Source organism: Pagrus major, chromosome 7 (genome assembly GCF_040436345.1).
Source record: "Pagrus major chromosome 7, Pma_NU_1.0".
Classification (NCBI taxonomy): Eukaryota; Metazoa; Chordata; class Actinopteri; order Spariformes; family Sparidae; genus Pagrus; species Pagrus major.
The window spans coordinates 21,874,417-21,894,619 of NC_133221.1; the positions used below are offsets into that span (position 1 = coordinate 21,874,417).

The window sequence follows — 20,203 nt, forward strand, 5'->3', positions numbered from 1 at the left end:
CATACAATTTGTTTAAAAAATATATAATTATGTTTATGCAGTTTTATTTTTTGAGGTCAAACTGTTCTTAAAATATGTAGGATACCTAATTATTAATTATTTTTCATAAACCCAAGGGGCAGACTGACACTTTGCACAGGAAGTTATTCAATTACCGGAACATGGGATCCTAGTGCCATTTTGCATCTTAAGAAAACAATACAGTGCAAAACAATAGGCATTCCTTTTGGCGTGAAGTGCACAATTAACTTGCAGTTTTGATCCTACTAAGAAGAAGTTTGTGCTCCCCTGGTCACTACACCTTGAGTATTTGGCGTTGAGCATATGATATAAACTCAGATATCCTCAACAATTTATTGATCAAATATGATACAGTGTGACTGATTTATGAATGAACCCATTGTCAACCATTTCCTTCTTTAGGCTTAAAAAACTTGAATTTTCTTTTTTGTCTTTTAATAACAGGATACACAAATTATTTCCATTTGGACTCAGTGCACATTTAAAACAGTGAACATTAAGTTTCACAAAATTCAAACCTATATAATAAGTACATCCTGTTGGTAACAAAACGTGAAAAGTATTATATGGCCAAAATGATGCACTGCTGAACTTTACAATGTCCTCCAATGTGCATTATTGGACTAGGCATCTGTACAGGAAGATGACATGCAGGTTGCTGTTTGATGAGGACCATCAGGTCACCGTGAGACACTACTTCAGGTATACAGAGGTGTGAAGTGTGAGCAAGCCAGATCACATCTCTCCACACTGTGCGATGACGATGGCGAGCTTGGGCTTGTTGTTGGGTCCTGTAACAATGTTCTGTTGGGAGGAAGGAGCAAAAATTTAGAACAAAAAACAGTCATGTAAACTTTGCAGCAAACTAAAATGATCTCTGTTCTTATTACTTATTACATACATAAATATGACACAGTGCAAGATTAATTTACTGCAACTGTCAATGGGTTTGAGCCACAGGTTGAATTCCAGTTTAACAAGCATTAAAAGGGACAGTTTTCCCCCAAATCAAAAATACACACTCCCTCATACCTGTAGTGCTTTTTATCCAGCTAGATTTTGTTGTTGAGTTTTGGCTGTAGAGATGCTTGCTTTCTCTCGAATATAATGCAACAAGATGGTACATGTCTTGTGGTGCTCAAAGCAACAAAAAAATACTTTGAAAAACCCAACAAGAGAAATCCTGACCCAGTTACTCAAGATAATCCACAGACCTTGTTGTGAGCCATTTCATGTAGGAACTATTTTCCCCCTTCCTAACTACCTAACCTTCCAACTGAATCACAGCGGAGAAGGAAACATGCATCTACTCATTGATGCAGGGCTCGTGCTCGTGACAGCACAGGATGTAAACATTGATGGCATACTCCTCAGCTGAGATCTGACGTATGCTAAGCTCCCATCCATGAGTAGATGCACACATCCATGTAGTCCCTCTATATTCAAAAGAAGGCAGACGTCTCTGCATATGATATCTCCAAAACTCAGCATCTCACACCAAAACAATGGATGGATAAGTAGCGCTACAGGCATGAGGACAAATACGTACATTTTAAGTTTGATTTTTAAAGATGAGTGAAACAATTAAGGGAGGTGCACAAAATAGAGTAGACCTTTTCAGTTTAAAGATATTGTTGTTTTAACCATTATTAGTGGTCTCCCTCCTCTCAGTTTTGCTTCACATTTTGGTCACTTTACAGATCAGTCTAAAATTTCTTTATTGACTCATTCTTGCCACTGAAATAATTATTATAAATTAATATAATAATGAGTTTTTACCTCAATTTTTCTCATGGCCAGCAAGCCATCAACCACTTTTCCTGAAACAGTCGTAAAAAAGACAATTAACAAAACAATTTAAAATAGACCTCTAAATAGATGTGAATGCACAAGTGATACTGTTGATTGACTCACCAAAAACAACATGCTTTCCGTCTAACCAGTCGCATTTAGCGCAGGTAATGAAGAACTGACAACCATTTGTCCCTGGACCACTGTTTGCCTGAGTGAGACAAAAAGGAATGAGAGAGAATGTTTTAAGACATCTGTTTGTCTGTACTGGTTAGAGTTAAGACACTTTGAATTAATCAATCTAATCCTACTGTCTATAGAGGCGGGGTCAACTGACTTTGAATTGATTCATCAAATCTTGATTAAACGTTGGTTAAAGCCTCTGTATGGCCTATATAAGCAAACATTATAGGTAATTATAGTGATTCTTACTACAAATTCAAACTGATCCAGGTTGAATAAGTCATTAAATCAAACATTTTTTCTGGCGGAGTGCTGAGGATGAATTGAGGGGTCTCACAGAAGATGCTCTGAAGTGTAGCGGTACGCTTGGTAACTAAAACCAAGTTCATTTTGTTTCACCATCTTTTTTTGTCAACAGAGGCCGCCAGAATTAACAAAACATGAGCATGCCTTACCGTAGCTTTAACTTATTATTATAAAGAGTATAACACAGGTAGTGAAAGATTGCAGGATGATGCCAAACACCTTCTTTTGGATGAAGTCAAAGTACATAGATCTCTTCCCTGATTCAACAGTGCCCCTAACATCTGAGCATTGATCTACATACATACCATGGACAGAAGACCAGGTGCAGAATGCTTGTATTTGAAGTTTTCATCTGCAAATGGGCCCCCGTAGATGCTGCAGATACCAGTTCCATCACCCTTCACAAAAAGACAAAAAACATAAGATGGGGTTCACACAGTAGAGAGAGACAGTAAGAGTGAGAGTGACAGTGAGCAATACATCAGCTTCAGTGTGCTGTAATTGACCACATGTCCACCAGGGGGCAGAAGGCTGACATATGGTGGTTCTAAGTTTGAACTTTTACTGCAGTTTGTCCAACATCATGGTAAGACTGATTTAAGCTAATGAAGACAACAAATGGTAGATAGTTTCATAAGTGATTTGGAAATGATGACTTTGTTCCCATAGCAACATACTACAGGTATACATCATAACCACCGAAGATACCTCCCACCTTGTTGTTAGACGTGGGAAAATTTAAAAAAAAAAACAAGGTTTACCAGCTTTCAAAATATTACTTTCTTCATACTGTTAATAGAAAAAATCTTTCTTTGTCTGCTTTCACACTCAGATATATTGACACTGTTCCACTCAAAGCAATAATCCTATCCTTTTCATCCACTATTGCTTTCATGTGCTTTGGAAAAAAAACTCTCCAAAAAGATTGTACCCAACATACTGTGTTTATGTATTTGTGTCATAAGTATAAAGTGGAGGCTACTTTATTGTCTCCCATAGGAAAACTCTGTCTTGCTGCTGCATCACACCAAGCATTATTAACAACACATTAATAAAAGCACATGTGACAACTGAGCAAATTGGTCACAAAGTCTATCACACTGTTAGAGCTTAGTATAGAAAAATGAACAGCACATCCTAACAGGACATCCCACTTTCCATGCTTACAAGCAAAGAAGCGTTTGGCAGACCTGTAGAGTTTTCTCTTCTGTCTGTACTCTAGGAGTTGCTCATTTAGAAGTTTACATTTACATTTAGGGCATTTGGCAGATGCTTTTGTCCAAAGCGACTTACAATACGTTTGTCACAACAAAGAAACCACAATATATCACCGTCGATAAAGTAGAAAAGAAAAAATAGACACAGTTTTCAAGCCCTCATCTGAGCATGGTAGTTGCTATTTATCAAGGATATCTTAAGTACATAAGTGCTATGGTTTAAGTGCTAAGGGTAAGAACATACAAGTGCATTTTTTTTTTCTTTTGGGGTGGGGGGGTGGGGAGGGAGTCATGCTATGCGGGGTCGAGGTGAAGTCTGAACAAGTGAGTCTTGAGTCTTTTGCGGAAGATGGCGGAAGTTTAACTGACAGTGATGAAATAATGTATAATAGGCCAGTAAAATAATTAACGCAATATTCCTAGAGATATCATAATCTCTGAGTCAGTGAAGGAAATGGAGGTACTGGTGGAGCATATTTATTGCTATGGTGCAATATGTGTGAGTGTGTTGTTCCCACAGTTTATTGTAGCTTTAATGCAACATATAACAGCAAAGAATGACAGATGCAGCACGCTGAACCTTGAATTACTTTGTCACCTTAAAGCTGCGACAAGAAACTAACCGGGCAGCAGAAGAGATGTGGATGTACTTACATTTACAAAGTCGCCTCCTTGTATCATGAAGTCTTTGATCAACCTGCCAATGAACAACGAAGACATGTCAGTGATGTCAGCTTTATTGAGGCACAAGCTGTCTATAAAAATATTCACTTTACCAGGAGCCACATTATATTTACAATTATGACGCTCCATGAAACAATAAAACATGATAACTTTCAATGTAGGTGAATAGAAACTGAAGTTCCTGTGAAAAACTAAAAGTTGCTATGACCTCTGTTGAGTGCTTTTTAACACATAATTCATTTTAATGTATGTATTGTACATGGTGCATATGAATGGTTAAAAACTAAATCTCAAGGATGTAGTTTCATGATTCAGATTATTCAGTGTTGACAGGCTATTTTATCGTGGAAATCAGATTGTGTTGTAGGCACATTTGTAAATGATTTAACTGCAACTGCACAAACAAACCCACATGTTTGGATGACCAGCAAAATGCTGAATATCAGATCCAGTCTATCCCTACTATAAATAGTGAGAAAAACATGCACAGAAACAGTCTGAATGCCAGGGTTGACAGTAGATACTCAGGAGACAACCAGACTAAATAATAGGCTTGGGCAATATCCAAAATCTTTTACCACGATATTGTCCCGCACAAACATCGTGATAGACGATATTATCGTAAGGGTTTTTTTCATTATATAAAATTATAATACTTTGTTTTGTTTTACTTGTATTTTATGTTGACTGGTAGTATGACCGGTATCAATAAATAAAAGACTGAGAGGTTGACATGCTGTTACCTTATTTACTTCTCCCTTTGCAGAAACACAAACTACACTTTTAAATAATAAAATAATGTAATTAAGAACTTTTAAATTAGTTTTTTTTTTTAATTAAATGAATTACTTTAGAGCAAATAATTAATTGCGAACATAACAGCTTGCTCCTCACTGGTGCCCTTCCCTCTAAACTCTAGCAGTTTCTCTCAGGTGAAGAATCATACAGCTATTTGATTTTGTGAAAAATATCATCACATATGATGGCAAATAGAGATATTTGATCATATCTAATATCAGCCAAGCCTCATATATGACCACTCTTAAGCCACCAGAGGATGTGGGATTTTACTTGAGTTAAAATCATTCAGAAAAATATAGGAAATCTTTTCAACATCAGAGTGTAATGTGAGCTACACGAATCAAGTTCCCATGTCGTGTACCTGTGGAATGTGCAGCCTTTGTAACCGATAGGAACGCCATCCTTCCTGTTGAACAGTAATGTGAGAAGAAACAACATGAAGTTAGCAGCAAAGACAACACACACCCTGTGTGGTACTACAAAACAGGTGACAGTAAATGTGCCATCTTTAAACAATCAGGTAGGGATGTAGGGAAGGGATTAATAGGGTCTGGTGTTTACATGCAACAACAAATCTAATCAGAACAGCTGTGTGCAAAAGTGACTTTACGTCATGCATTCATCTTCCTCGTCATACATTTTTTATCTTTCCTGTTCGGAAGATGGATATCTATTGTCGTCTATGTTAAGTTCTCTAGTTCAGCTCATGAGACCATTTCTTTTTTCTTTGTGCTTTTTACAGCAGGTTATGACTCAGTGATCAGGCTCACATGGTGCACTTGTGGCTGAGACTTGGCACATTTTATGTGTACATTAAAACTTGTTAGCAACATATGACAAAAAATATCTGCAGGACATTTGACCTGAGGGCGCAGTGAGAGGACCAAGTAGAGATAGTTTAAAATATAGAGTAGTCCTCCCAGCATCTGACTGACTGAATATAGCTTTTGTGGCAGGTGATTTCAAACATTTCAGTGGTAGTGTATACCTTTAAATTTTACAGATATTCCTTTTTTCAGATGAAAAAAAATAAAAAAACAAACTCATCTTGACTTCATTTAAATTATTTTTTCCTTAATTCATTATTTTAGATACAAGGAGGTGCATCTTTCTTTTCATCCTGCTGCACTCTCCCCACAGTGATTATTTCCCTGCTGAAGCTGGTTCGATGTGGCAGGTTTACTGTGCAGGGTGGTGAAGAAGTGCTTGTGAACGATCAAAGATCACCTTACCTGTACTCTCCAGTGCAGAACTGCCTGTAAGAGATGATGAAACTGTAAGTGGCATTGTTGTGAAAACTCAGAAATAGTTTCATACATGTGAACATAGATACTTGTGATTAGAGCCCCATCAATACTAGATTTGTGTGTCCAACACCGATAGCTATATTTGGGAGTAAAACATTCTGATTTAGATATAATGGCTGATACTAGTAATAGTGGCTGATGTTTACCTGTTGCGTCATTTAAATTCTATGCTGGAACACTGATGAAGAACTGGCTTGTGACATCCATCAGTTTGTAAGACTATGTAAGTACTGAAAAAAATCTTCTCATTGAGTCGGTGGCTGTATAGGGAGCCAAAAAGGCTTTTGAAGCAAAGACTTCATAAAATAAATGTTTTCCATGTGAAGGGTTATATTAAAGATTGTTTCATAAATTTGCATGATTGAATTTTGTGCTCTTTCAAATATAGTGTAATGAATCCAATCAAGGAAACATTGGTTTCGGCAATTGGCCACATTTTTATTTTGAACATCGGTATCTGGCCACAATCTCACAACGCGTGCATCCCTAATATTGGACAACATATCCACCAATCTGGCACATTTACATGATAGACCTTAGTGCTCACTTTGTCCCTTCTTTAAAAAAAAATAAACAAACAAAACAAATATATCTGTGATAGGCCGATGCATCAGTCGGGCTTAGGGATGCAAATTTTAAGCAATTTCTGTCATTGATAGTTGGCTGCCTTAACAATCAATCGTCGGTTAATCATATGAAATATATGTATATATGTACAGTATGTGTATGTGTATATATGACGGTTTTCCATTAGAAAACGGTTTCAACCACTGAAATGATCTATGTTGGATGCAGAATTAGAGTTGGCGATATAAGGAGTTAAAAGAACAGCTGAAGTAAACACCAAGCTACTTGACTAATAAATTAATGATTTTAATTTAATCGCCAAGCTACCGTCTGTCTCTAATTAACAACTAGCCCAACAAAATCCAACCCATATTGAGGCTACTAAATGGCTAAAATGTAATATCAGTCCGTACAGAATGCATTTCTTTATTTTTTAAATAAATGCAGTTCGACTGCATAAGTGGAAAAAAGTAGTATAAAGCCTTTTGCTGCTCCAGAGGAAGCTGCATGTACTTTGCACCCTAGTGCCACTGAGCGATATCAGTGGAGGCAATTTATCATTGTGGGTAATGTAGGCACCAGGTTTTGTTCTAGCATTGCACAAATTGATATATCAGAACCAGAGATAACGCCTTTTTAATTCTGCATTCTACTTCCTTTTAAAACCAACTTAGCCAGTGAGTGACATCAGTGGAGGCAATTGATTACATGCAGCTTCCTCTGGAGCCACAAAAGGCTTTATACTACTTTTTTCACATATGCAGTAGTACTCCCCAAGACCTGTAAACATGTGTACAATTGGTGGAGATCCCTTTAATTCTTTATCATCCCTAGCTGGGATCTACCTGTGATATCTCTTTTCACTGAAATTTTTAAAAAGCAGACCATGTGATCCAATAATAATCTCCTTACCGGAAATTTTCCGCTGTCTTTGGAACCACATCAGCAAACAGCTCCATCTTCATCCGTCCGACATCCTGAAAAGCAGTTGAGAAAACAGTTGAAAAACAAAAAGAAATCCATTTAAGACAGAAATGTATACACACCTAAAAAAAAGATGGGGTAAACACTTTTGCCTCAGGCAAAACTAAACAGAACAAGCAGAAACAGGTCATTCTTGGTCCCACAAGTGTAACTGGTTCATCCTGACAGCATCTGGCTAATGAATAACTAGTACAGGATTTCTTCTTGTCTTTCTTCCCTCTACTTCTCGCCTTGAATACACATTAGTTTATTCCTTTTACATCTTACAGTGTTCTGTTGACTCTACTGAAAACATCAAGTCAACTCTGTTTCATCTCAACAATGCAAGCCATTCTGTCACACTTCTGGTCACATTTTCCAGTGGTCAAAGCATACGTAATCGAAGATGTGAGCGAGAAGACGCCACAATCTTAATGCAGCACATTAAATCCTCTATGAGTGGTGTGTGTTCTTGTGCGTTGGCATGGTGGGTGTCTGTTCACCCACAACCCAGAGGGCCATGCAAGTGTCGACTGGTATAACAATGTCCATGTGTCTACATCTCTGTGTGTGAACGCAGTCTGTGTGTGTGCTGGTGTAAAAAAAAGAGTGTGTTGTCCCTGTGACATCACTGCACTACTCTCCCTACACTCCACACACATGACTCCCAGAACGACCAGCAGCCATTAGATCTCTTGTCTTTGCTTTGTTTAGACAGTATGTTTACAGGCAATGATCTCCAATGCAGAAGCTCAGTGTTGACACAGAGCAAACAACCACGGATTATTTTATCTGCTGAGGAGGATGTTGTATGCGTCAGGCGATAAACAACAGGTAAGACAGCTTAATATTAACGTGTAATAAAAAGCTGCATCTTAATGGTGGAGTGTCTACATGCTGACGAATGTATCCTGTTGAACCACTTTTTTTCTGGTGCTGGAATGAGGGTAAAGTTTAAATACAATACCTTCAAATGCACACAAAAAATGTAAGGAAGACAAGAAAAGGTGTCGAATGCACTGACCTAGTTTTATCACAATGCAGTGGGCTTCACTTAACAGACAAACTCCAGGTAGACTATGGCAGCCACACCTACTTTAAGTCCCCTGCAGTTAATATTCAAACCAAGAGTAAACAGTCGCACACAGCAAACAGATTAAGCCAAGACACTGTGACAAACTGAGATAAATTGAGGTATTAATTAATCTTTTTTAAACTTTGAAGAATCATATTTGTTCCCTGTAGAGGTGCAATTGTGAGTGATACTTTCTAATTATTATTTTTTATTGTTTCATTGACAGGCTGGCTGTTCTGTGTCTATGTTGTCAAATTACATTGTTAGGTGAATAAAACAAACTGTTCTAAGCTATTGAGCATATTTTTGGGTCATTCCTTACAAACTCACCAAGGGCCTCCCAGTTCATGTCATGGATTTCTCAAAATAAATTCTATTAAATTCATGGGACCTTTCTAAATCTTACAGCTGTACTCCAAATACTTTTGAAGTTATGAAGTTTGGCCCTCAGAGCTAAATTTCAGCATCTTTGTGATTCTTTGTATGTGCATTTCCTGCCTTAAGCAATTGCTTCTTTTTCACTGGATTGGTTAGAAACTTGTCCTGAACATCCAAAAGACTCTTAGGCTACTTGGCATCATCAATAGTTATTGCTGAATAGTTACAATAATCAAATTTATAACAGGAAGTCATTTTCACAAGTATCTGTCATTTTCAAAAACTCATAAAACTCCACCTGTTTTTACTTTCTTGCAACAAAATTGTGGTTCTGTGTAGAAATAATCTACTTCTGCCACATCTACAGTGACACAGATCTTGCTAAATATAGAGTCGGAGCTGAAAAACCAAAAAGAAAATCCACGACTTGAATTGAGAAACTTCAGGATTTTTGGCATGGAGTTGGCATGGAAATACCCTTTTGTAATTTCATCACAATGCAATATTAAAGTACATGTTTTTTCAAGTGTTGAGGAATCGTGACACTGCTTTTTAACTTGTACCTCTAAGCTAATGCATACATAATTAACGCTGTTAATTAAAAGAGGCCAAGTAAAGCTGCTCAACTTTTCTACAAACTAGAGATTTTATCAAAAAACGTTGTTTTTGTTAGTCAGGAAGGCGAGTATTTCTAGGAAGCAATTGTAGGCCTAACATTCAACACTTGATGTTTTTTTCTTGGGATTCTAGTGTAATTGTATAGGGATATCGTGCAGGTGAACAAAAGCTGCCACAGGGTGTGGTTTAAACTGACAAGCATTGTTAGTCGACGCTCAGTTTCTAGCCAGGTTACCTGTTACAGGACATGCAAATAGACATAACAAGGGGCCATCGTCTCTCGGCTGTATAGGAGGGCAAAAGAGCAGGGTTCCCTTAAGACATAGAAGGTGTGTCCCTTCAGGTTTTGCTTTTACAATGGGGAGGAGCCAGAAAGAGCCAGTTCCAATAGGGAACTACTCCACCTCTAACATTCATAGACGAGTTCTGCTGCAAGCATGAAATGCCTCTAACTTCCATTACCGCGAGAGTTAAGCTTTTGGATCTCCACTGAAACTCACAGGGCTGGGACAACTCCAGGCACAGAGGTATGGACTCCTTAGGGCATCACAGGGTTAATTGTTTTTAATTGTTGAGTAAAAAGAATGTGTTTGAACCTGCTTTACCCGTCACCAATGCTACAAATCATGCAGAAATGAAATGCAGGAAATTCAGGATGGTGTGTGTACCAACCGCTGAATACCGCTGCTGTACGGTGTTGACATGGAAGCGACTAATATGCAAAACACAGAGTAAGACTTAGTAAGGTAACCTTAGTAAGAAGACAACATGTTTTAATAGAACATATTTCGTAACCAAAGTGACAGGGAGTGAGTCATCGGTATATCAGATATGCTTCCAATGTGAAGTTTGCTGCGGCTGATGGTGATTTGATGTGAAAAACAAACATGGGAAGGACTCTGCTAGTGCCAAGTGCTCTACACTGTACACCATGTTTAACTTTTAACCACATATAATGTGAGATGTGTGATAAGAAACAGGACTATCAGTTTGGAATTACATCAAATCTGCTGGCAAAAAATGTCACCAGATCCAAATGTGACCTCTCACTGGTCAACCTGCACAACTTGAGCCTTTTATTTCATCAACTTTGAAGAAATTAGATGGAGAATTTGTCTTTAAAGCAAAAGCATTACAGTTGGCTTGCTTTGTTTATAAATGACACTAAGAAAAGAGCTCAATTATAAAAAAAAATTCTTAGATTAACGAATATGAAGTTATGCTTCAGATCATTTACGACAGTGTCAGTCGACTCATAAAAGAGGCTGAGCATAATAAACTTTGCCTGAGCAAGTTCTGAAAATCCCATTTGCATTTTATGCACATGTGATCTATAAATTTCATATCAACTTAAATTGATGGCACCTGCCTTTTTATTTCCTCTTATATTGTCCCAGGAGAAGTGAGAGTCTAGTCAGGAATAGTCATGGACCAAAGGAGAAAATCTCACTTTTTGGGGGACTATCACGGCAATGGTAGAGGAGACTAGAGCTAGGCAATACATATTATTCAGAAGACTAAATAGTGGGTTGACAAACAAAAGTGTGTCACTGCTGCAGGGAATGAGGTGGGGCAGAAAGACAGAACTGTGGCTGATAATTATAGAAGATGGAAGATTTAGAAGATATATAGAAATGGCCTGACCTTAAACTATGAGGGAAAAAAATAATAGACGAGTTGCTTAAGCATTCAATATGAAAAGATTAATTGATGTGGTGTGTTAAAAAATAATTTTAAAAAGTAATGACCATGGTTTTGTTTATTCCTCACACCCTATAATTGATAAATCCAATCATGCTGGTAATAATGCTCATACGAAGTTCTCCACATGGTTGGTCACATCCACTACCAGTCAAAAGTTTGGACACACCTTCTCATTCAATGTTTTTTCTTTATTTTTATTATTTTCTACATTGTAGATCATTACTGAAGACATCCAAACTATGAAGGAACACATGTGGAATTGTGTAGTTAACAAAAAAGTGTTAAACAAACCAGAATATGATTTATATTTTATATTCTTCAAAGTAGCCACCTTTTGCTTTGATGACAGCTTTGCACACTTCTGGCATTCTCTCAATCAGATTCATGAGGTAGTACTAGGTAATACTAGGTATACTTTTGTGTTTTTTGTGCTCAAGTCTTACTTAAAATCAAACTTGATCATGAGGGGAGGTTGTGGTCTTCATGCTTTCTCTTGTTTCTTGAAGCTGTCTAATGTTTGTATAACCAAAGTTCCTAACCAATATTATTCTGTCTTTCACAGCATTTCCTGGAGCACCTGCACACTGAGCTGAGAACTGTTCCAATAACATAAATGCTGCCTGAGTCATCTCCGGAAACTACTCATACTGTCAAAATGCTGGCCATTATGGAGCAATGTGACGTGGAGTCCGGCTGTCATATAGACAACACTGTGAAGTATCTGTTACTGATGCTTTTCAAGTTGGGACTGGACGCAGCAGTCTATTTCTTATGCTGCCGGAAGCTGTATAGCTCCTTTTTAGGGATGTGCAGCCTGTCCATTGTCCTGGCTGACTCTGTGGTGGCGTTTTCTTTGGCAACCGTGTGGTTTCTTGGGGCTGAAAGGTCTCCCATGTCACCCTGCTTCCTCTTGGCTCATGTCTCAGCGACATATGGCGCACAGCCGCTGCCTATGATGTTCCTTGGTTTATTGGACTACTGTGTAGAAGATACCCACTTCTGCAAACAGAGCGCCTTCTACAAATGCCTGAGAAACATTTTTTTGATATTGCTGATATGGGTGGTAGCCGTCATTTTCTCCTTTTGTTCTGTCAACACTGAGCTGATGGAACTGCAGTCTTTGACGCAGGTAAAGACTCTAGTGTGTGAAGTAGAGGAGTCCCCACTGACTACCTTCTTCACTTTGGTGCTTTTCACAGCAGTAATTTGTGCCTTGCTGCCCTTTTGGTCAAGTATTCCCAAGTGGCAGAATGAGGCAGACAGGTTATCTGAAGCGAGGGAAGAACGAGAGAACCCGAAAAGCGACTTTTTGTTCATCTCAACCAACAGCACAACAGAGACAAAAAGCAGCCAGGAGACTCATCTGGAGGAGATCAACAGGCCACGACCGCCTCTGTGGCTCAGTCTAACACTGAGCTTTGGTGTGTTTTGGATGCCTTATCTATTTATATCCGTGCTCTGTCTGGTCTTAGGCTTCGGAGTACCTGCCTACATCACTGTTAACGTTCTGTGGATGGAGTGCACCAACAGTTTACTGATGGGTGTGGTGTTCTGGGCCAAGAGCAACACTCTAGGGCCGTACAACCATCTACCAGAAAATGTGTGCATGTGGCATGTTTACTGGCATTTGAGCAAAGGAACAGGACAGCAGCAGCTCCCGATAGCTGTGTTCAACCCATCAAAACAGAAGAGAACCACTCTCTTCTATGTGTGACACAAGAAAGTGGATAAAGACTTTTTTCAAGACAGTAACTACAACAACACATAGTGGAAGGAGACAAACACTTGGTGAGTTAACGTTTTTTGCTGGGGACAGACGCTGTTTTTTGGGCAGAAATGTGACGAAGAGTCGGTAGGACAGACAGGATGACAGACACCACATATAACTGCGGATTTTCTATCCTCATTTAAGTTGCCAAAGACACTACCAGTTACCACATTACTGTTGTTTGGTCCTGTAACGTTGATAAGTAAAGGATCTGTTTAGCTGTCAGACTGTGAACACCATCAGATCGACACGCCCCCGCTCCACAGAGCCGCAGCGAAACTGTGAAAGCTGTGTTAGATAATTAAAGTGGCTTATGACCGACAGATAAAAAGCCTGGACACAGAAATGCATCTCTCACCACTCCTTCAGCACACACAGAAGTGCTTTTGAGCAAAGAATTTCACTGCAAAATGTTGCCCTTGACAAGAGACTGATTCACAAGTCTTCAACATTTGGAAGTTCTGTCCCAAAGTGTTGCTGAAAGCTGTTGAATGAAGCGAAGCTTTGTAAACATTTGTAGAAATCACAGTACATTATCTATTTTCTACACTCATTTGTATTTGTTTGTTATACAGCAATTTACAAAGATAATTTTAGATTTGAAGGAAATAATATGATGATGCATGACTGTCTGGTATGGCTTTCAAAGTGGTTCTCAAAAAAAGCAAATCTGTAAAAATTCAGGACCCAAAGAGCAACTTAAAGGTGCAATATGTCAGAATTGGCGTCCTGTTGAATTTATTCTAAAAACAGATATGGGGCAGCATATCACCAGAATCGTCGATAACTGCTGCCAACTGTAGCTACCATTAGCTAATTAGCTTAGTTAGCCATGCAGGCAGCAGTCTAGACTAGGAGCTCGGATAATCGGGGATATGCTGGTGTTTACACTGCTAGCACAGAAGCTTTGGACCGGTATGGGCCGCGGCTAGCTGGTTAGCATGCAGAGTCCAGTAGATATCTCTGAAACACAATACATAGACATCATAATGTCAAAACTGTTATTTCTTCACATTCTCATGCAAGAATTTTAACTAAAATTCTGGGCCATGGCTAGCTTGGTTATTTTAACCTAAATTCTTACATATTGCATCCTTAAGGGACCTTGTGATGAAGTTATTTACTCAACTACTGTTTTCAAGGGCAACTATGAACTTTTTATTCCTTTAATTCCTTGGGATTTTAGACATCTGCGATTACATAACAACTGTGACAAGCTCCATCTGCTGATGAAGATCAAGTAATATGACTGAAAGCTCCACAGAAGCTACAGCAACCTTGTCATAATGAAAAATGTGGTCCATTTTTACTTTTACTGCTGCTAATCTGAATTAAAAGACCCTGAAAACCATTTATCTCAATCAGCTTCTTGTGACATTCTTTACTTCTGTGCACCAATCAGCATTAAGCAATATCTGAATCAACATATACATACATACATACATACATACATATATATATATATATATATATATATATATATACACACGTGTGTGTGTGTGTGTGCTTGTTTGCTCATTTTACCAACACTGTTAATCAAATCTAATCAGACCACACCTACACAGTCCCAATGAAGCACCTGAGTCAAATGTATTAACAATGACTATACTGTTGATCAATAATCTCTATAGTAGGGCTGAGCAGTATATCGATGTTATATTGTTAAAGCTCATATGAAACTATATAAGATCTCTGAGTCTGGATATTGTTAGTAAGTGTTGTCTTCTCCTGGTTAACTGTGTGGACAACAGATTATACTAGAACCAACTTGGGAACCTGTCTGCATTCAATCACAGAGAAGTGAGTAAATCCTGCACACATTCACTGACATTAACAGTGTTCACTGAATGTAGCTTATTTTAGGCAGCTCTAAATGGATCCAACTAACACAAGCTATTGTTCAATGCAGTATTTTTTAAATGACAAAATACCGTTTGTGATGACATGCCCAAATAAGAGCATGGTGAGGTTTCTGTACCTCAACAAGTTTCTCCAGTTTTTCCACTGTGAGCACTGTAACACCCCAGAGGACGACTATCACCAAACAAGAGAAGAAGGTACAACAGCCAATGGAGGCAGTGAATCAGAATAACATTTCTGATTTTATAGACCAGTCCAGCGAAGACCAGCATAAATGTTGGAAAACAGGACATTATCTGCTAGTGGTGTGTAAGTTTACATTAAAACAACAACAACAACAGATGCAGGTATTGTAGATGCATGCTATATACAGACAGTGTGTTTTGGAGATTCTGGTCACCAATCCCGAGCTAAATCATTCAACCAATAATGGACAAGATTACATTTATTTTGTAAGAGACAAAAAGCCCATTGCACTTTTTTTTTTTTTTTTACAAGAGACAGATTCATGTGACGATGATGCCACCTTCTGGTCAAACCAATGGGGAGAAAAAAAACTGTTCAGCCACGGTTCTAATCGCTCTGGTGGTGTGGCCAAATGTTTTAGTAGATGTCCTGGGAATGTAATCACTTCTAAAGCAGATGACTTCGGTCATTGGCATGCTGTTGTGTTAAATATTGAAGATACGTTTTGTTATCCTGATAAATGTCTATTGTTTTGATAAAAGTAACCAAAACAAATTACTATTGTCAGAAGTGACAGACGTGATCACTGAATATAAAGAAAAATATCATACTGAGGTTATTTTGACTGGTGGGGATCTAAATTTGACGCCTGATGAATGGCAGGATAGATATCCTTCTAAATATAGTACCAACCAATGGAACACTATTTTACTAGATTTTTTTAACTCCAACAGTTTAATAGATATTTGGAGGGACAGAAATCCGGATGTCAGCCAATTTACATGGATCAAACCAAATGGTAGTTGTAAATCCAGAATAGATTAATGGCTACTCCTGAAGTTGCAAAATTTGTTTTGGATGTGTCAATTTCAAATGCTCCTGTGTAATACATCTTACATTAAAACCAGAGAATAGAACTAAATACAAAAAAGAGTTTGTTAAAATTGTTAAAGATTTAATTAAGAGTTTTAAAAAAGACAGGAGTATATGTAGCTGTAGCAGCAGATGGGAGTATTTTTAAGTTAAGGTATGGGATTTTTACGGTACAATATAGTAAATTAATATGTAGACAACAAAAGCGATATGAGACCCAATTGGTCCAGGACATAAGTGACTGTTGTAATAACACTGTTCTGTCTGAAGCTGATAAAAGCCATTTCATTAGCCTACAGGCTAAGTTAGATCATTTCTACTTTAAAAAAGCCCAAGGTAAGATCGCGTTCTAAATGGATAGAGGAAGGGGAGAAAAATACATCTTATTTAAGTGATTTAGAGAAAAGGAGACAAGAGAGAAAGACACTTAACTCATTAATGATCAATGATGTTGAATGCACGGATCACAGAATGATATCTGAAGAAATTTATAAATTTTACACCAACCTCCACTCCTCTGAATATTCCAGTAATGATTCAGATGCCTTCCTAGAAAGTATTAAATTGCATATCCCTGAGGGAGATTTAGCCTTTAAAGAGATTTGTGAATCTGAGATCAAAATGACAGAATTAGATGAGGTGGTTAAAAGAATGGCAGTAGGAAAGGCACCAGGACAAGACGGTTTGACATCCAATTTTTATAAAAAAATACAAACAAAACTTTTGGGAGGATTTGACGCTATAAATGACATTTTAAGCAATAGGACACTTACACCTACAATGAAACAGGGGCTAATAACTTTCATTCCTAAACAGGGTAAAGATAAGAGATATATTGACAATCTTCGCCCATTACGTTATTGTATACTGATTATAAATGATTTACACGTGTGATCGCTGACAGGTTAAGAGATGGTTTGACGCATATAATAAGTGACACCCAATCCGGTTTTCGTCGCAACAGATCCATACATAACAATATAAGATTGGTATTAGACTTATTGGATTATAGACATTTGATTGAGGATGATGGAGTCATTCTGTTTTGGGACTTTTAGTGCTTTGGTTTTGGAGAAAAATGTATTAATATAATTGAACTGTTATATAAGGACATTAATAGTTCAGTTTCCTTGCCATTTGGTACATCAGAGCGCTTTGACATAAAAAGAGGTAATGCCAGGGTTGCCCAACCTCGCCTTTATTACTCATTATTGTGGCTGAGTTATTTCCAATCCTTGTAAAAAACACTCAAAACATCCAACCAGTTAATGTCATGGGAAGTTCATTGGTGATAAGTCAACTAGCAGATGACACCACTTTATTTGTAGAGAGCACAACACAGATTTCAGCAGCATTAAAAGAGATCTCCTTTTTATAAAAAGCATCTGGTTTAAACTTGAATATGAAGAAATGTGAAATATTGACCATTCATGACCATCCTTTGACTAACGTCTATAATATCCCAATAAAAAGTTAAGTCAAATATTTAAGTACGACTATTACAAAAGACAAAAAGGTTAGAGAAACATCCACTATAGAAAATAAGATATAGAACAATAGAACTATTCTCAATGGATTCAAAGAGACTTATCCATTTTTGGATGTATTTTACCTTATAAAATGGAACGTTTCTCTAGATTTATTTGTCCAGCCTATTCACTGGATATACCTGACAATTAATCAAGAAAATGAATCAAGATAACTTCAATTTTATATGGAAAAATCATTATATAAGGAAAATGATACAGTGAAATCTGCTGAAGTCTAAAACGCTATTGACTTTGACACCATGTTAAAACATCAAGTTATAATAGTTACAAAATGTTATTAGAAAAGGTGAAAGCTTTTGGTTTGATTTTCCGTCCAAAATATTCCAGGAATTTTGGTAGTATATATTTTTTACTAAGATGTGACTTTGCTATTTCCAAACTCACTGTCAGTTTATCAGCTTTTCATTGTTCTCCATTACTGGAAACTCATGACAAACATAACTTTACTCCACACTGTCCCAATATAGAATAACTGAAGCATCTTAATGAAGAGAAAATCTTTCTTTTACAAGGAATGGATGGAGAAAGGTATCTGGTCAATTATACATTTATTAGTTGATTGTGATATTTTTTTAACATATGATGCTTTCATTGGGAAATACAATCTGATGTGTACCAACAGACAATATAATGCAGTAATTAAGGCAATCCTACAATCAATGATTCTTTTAACCAAAGGCATGTTAACCTATTCTGTGGTTATTCCACAAGAGTCTCCGTTAGTCATAGAGGGATCTAGCTTTTTAGATAGAAAATGTAATAACAAGTTATTAAGAACTAGCCTCACTGCAATCTGTTTCCCCTCGCCCCTAATGAGGAAACATATTTTCCAAAAATTCACCAACAATGCTATAGATCCAGCTACCTCTCTTATCTAGTTCCTCCTAAGGCAAAAGAAATTAATTTTTAAGTGATGAATGAGATCTACCCATGTAATGATTTCTTACATCGAACATTTTATTTAGATTTGAACGTCTGTACTTTCTGTAGTTCAGACATTGAAACCACAGAACTTCTCTTCTTCTCTTGCAATTTAACTAGGATCTTTTGTGATGCTTTTCAGTATTGATATCTTATAAGGATCAAAACATTCCGATTCTAACATATGAAAACATTAAAAAAAAGGAATTCGGAAACAACAATTTGATTATTTTATCCACAAATGTCGTTTTCTTAAGACCTCTCCCATATTTTGTGCTTTTTTAAATGACATAACACTCGAAAAATAACTAACCCTAACCCACAAAAAATGCATAAAAGTTTGCAAAATGAAAAAAGCCCACATCTGTATTAATATTTATATGCCCCTATCCTGATTAAACCACTTTTCTGTATCTCATAAGACCCTTTATTTATTTATTTATTTACTTACTTATCTCATAATTTAAGGCTGTAAACGTTGTTTTTTTTGTCTGTTTGCTACTCACGCTTAGTTAAGCCTATGTAATCTATCTATGAACATGTTCATGATATGCCTTTTTTGACTGTATCTTGTTAATGTTCAATAAAGTTCATTTAAAAAAAAGCCTCTATCTCAATTAAACCTGACCCTAACTATTCATGTTCTTACTGTGTTTTAAGTAAGTTAACTCTGGACAGCCCTGGTGATGAAGTGTCAAAGGAGCTCGTCTAAAAGACTACCACCCGAGTCATGAATGAACTCATTTGCAATAAATCAGCTTCACTGAACATAGTAGTAGTAGTATACCGTAATTACACTACAAGACGCTCACCACAATACAAACCGCTAACAGACAAATGTAGAAACTGCACATTGTTCACTGTGTTGTGTATCAGATATTCGCGTGGGTGTAAAATTAAGCCGTTTAAATGCATCAGACGTAGTTCACTGGATCACAACTTTTAACTAATAGATGATATCATGCGAGGTGAGATGTGGTAACGTAAACTTAACGTGAACTATAGTCACTGTTAGCTAAAAACTCTTTCTTCTACTCACCTGCCCACCGATGGTTAAGTCAAAGAAGACAATCGGGTTGTTTGGATTCGATGGTTGGACTTGGATTGACATTGTCACGCCTTTCTTGCTTTTAAAGACTAAATAAATACGCTTTTTCTACGTTTACACGCGTATTATTTGAACGACAAACATACGCGCGGCTAGAGCCTGTGCTGACTTCTTCTTCTTCTATCTCTTTTTCCGTTTCCTATCGGGCTTCTTCTTCTTCGTTTTATGTTTCCGGCACACTAGACGCAGCCAAGGCATATTACTGCCCCCCACGGGTCATTGATAAAAGTTATTTGGATGCCTAATACATACATAGTCCAGTGCGATGGAGAAATTGTATAACAGCTTTTGTTGTTTCAGTGCTCCCCGCTGAGAATTGATT

At 37.4% G+C, this 20,203-nt stretch overlaps 2 protein-coding genes across 2 annotated transcripts; one reads left to right on the forward strand and one right to left on the reverse strand.

Annotated features, from left to right (window-relative positions):
- Positions 1–340: 340 nt before the first annotated feature.
- On the reverse strand, positions 341–20,017 carry ppih (peptidylprolyl isomerase H (cyclophilin H)). Its single transcript, XM_073470336.1, has 9 exons — positions 19,813–20,017; positions 7,790–7,854; positions 6,236–6,259; positions 5,365–5,409; positions 4,173–4,215; positions 2,607–2,699; positions 1,936–2,023; positions 1,801–1,841; positions 341–825 (listed from the first exon to the last, which is right to left on the reverse strand). The coding sequence occupies exons 1-9, from the start codon at positions 19,882–19,884 to the stop codon at positions 757–759; spliced, it is 540 nt and encodes a 179-aa protein (XP_073326437.1). The 5' UTR covers positions 19,885–20,017; the 3' UTR covers positions 341–756.
- LOC141000342 (probable G-protein coupled receptor 160) lies at positions 12,229–13,633 on the forward strand. The gene has a single exon (XM_073471042.1). It carries the CDS (start codon positions 12,229–12,231, stop codon positions 13,327–13,329), a length of 1,101 nt encoding a protein of 366 aa, XP_073327143.1. The 3' UTR covers positions 13,330–13,633.
- Positions 20,018–20,203: the final 186 nt, after the last annotated feature.

Bases quoted from the DNA above. Each gene is read 5' to 3' on its own strand.
- LOC141000342 (XM_073471042.1), top strand. From the start codon at position 12,229: ATGCTGCCTGAGTCATCTCCGGAAACTACTCATACTGTCAAAATGCTG.
- ppih (XM_073470336.1), bottom strand. From the start codon at position 19,884: ATGTCAATCCAAGTCCAACCATCGAATCCAAACAACCCGATTGTCTTC. The intron at 6,260-7,789 runs GTAAGGAGATTA...CATCTCTTACAG, and splicing joins AAGACAGCGGAAAATTTCCG to GCAGTTCTGCACTGGAGAGT. The intron at 826-1,800 runs GTAAAAACTCAT...TCCTCCCAACAG, and splicing joins TGGCCATGAGAAAAATTGAG to AACATTGTTACAGGACCCAA.